Raw genomic sequence first — 206 nt, forward strand, 5'->3', positions numbered from 1 at the left:
AACAGACATCTTGAAACATACAGATAAAGTTTCCCCAGACCATGCATCTCTAGAACAAGCTCTTGATCAAATCAAGTCTGTTATGACATATATTAATGATGACAAGAGAAAAACAGAAGCCAAATTAAAACTCTTCGAAATCCACAATGATATTGAAATGTGTCCTGTGAGTACTGAATAGAATTTATTTTCTTGTTTATTTCTTT

At 31.6% G+C, this 206-nt stretch overlaps 1 protein-coding gene across 6 annotated transcripts in view; it reads left to right on the forward strand.

The window, feature by feature from the left end:
• Positions 1 to 206, forward strand: part of LOC119592617 (protein ECT2-like) — a 21585-nt gene that overhangs the window by 14158 nt on the left and 7221 nt on the right. For all 6 annotated transcript variants that reach the window (XM_037941501.1, XM_037941500.1, XM_037941505.1 and 3 more), the window contains one exon: positions 6 to 166. In XM_037941501.1, coding sequence (XP_037797429.1) covers positions 6 to 166 — 161 coding nt within the window. The remainder of the gene's footprint in view (positions 1 to 5; positions 167 to 206) is intronic.

This window comes from Penaeus monodon, chromosome 30 (genome assembly GCF_015228065.2).
Source record: "Penaeus monodon isolate SGIC_2016 chromosome 30, NSTDA_Pmon_1, whole genome shotgun sequence".
Lineage (NCBI taxonomy): Eukaryota > Metazoa > Arthropoda > Malacostraca > Decapoda > Penaeidae > Penaeus > Penaeus monodon.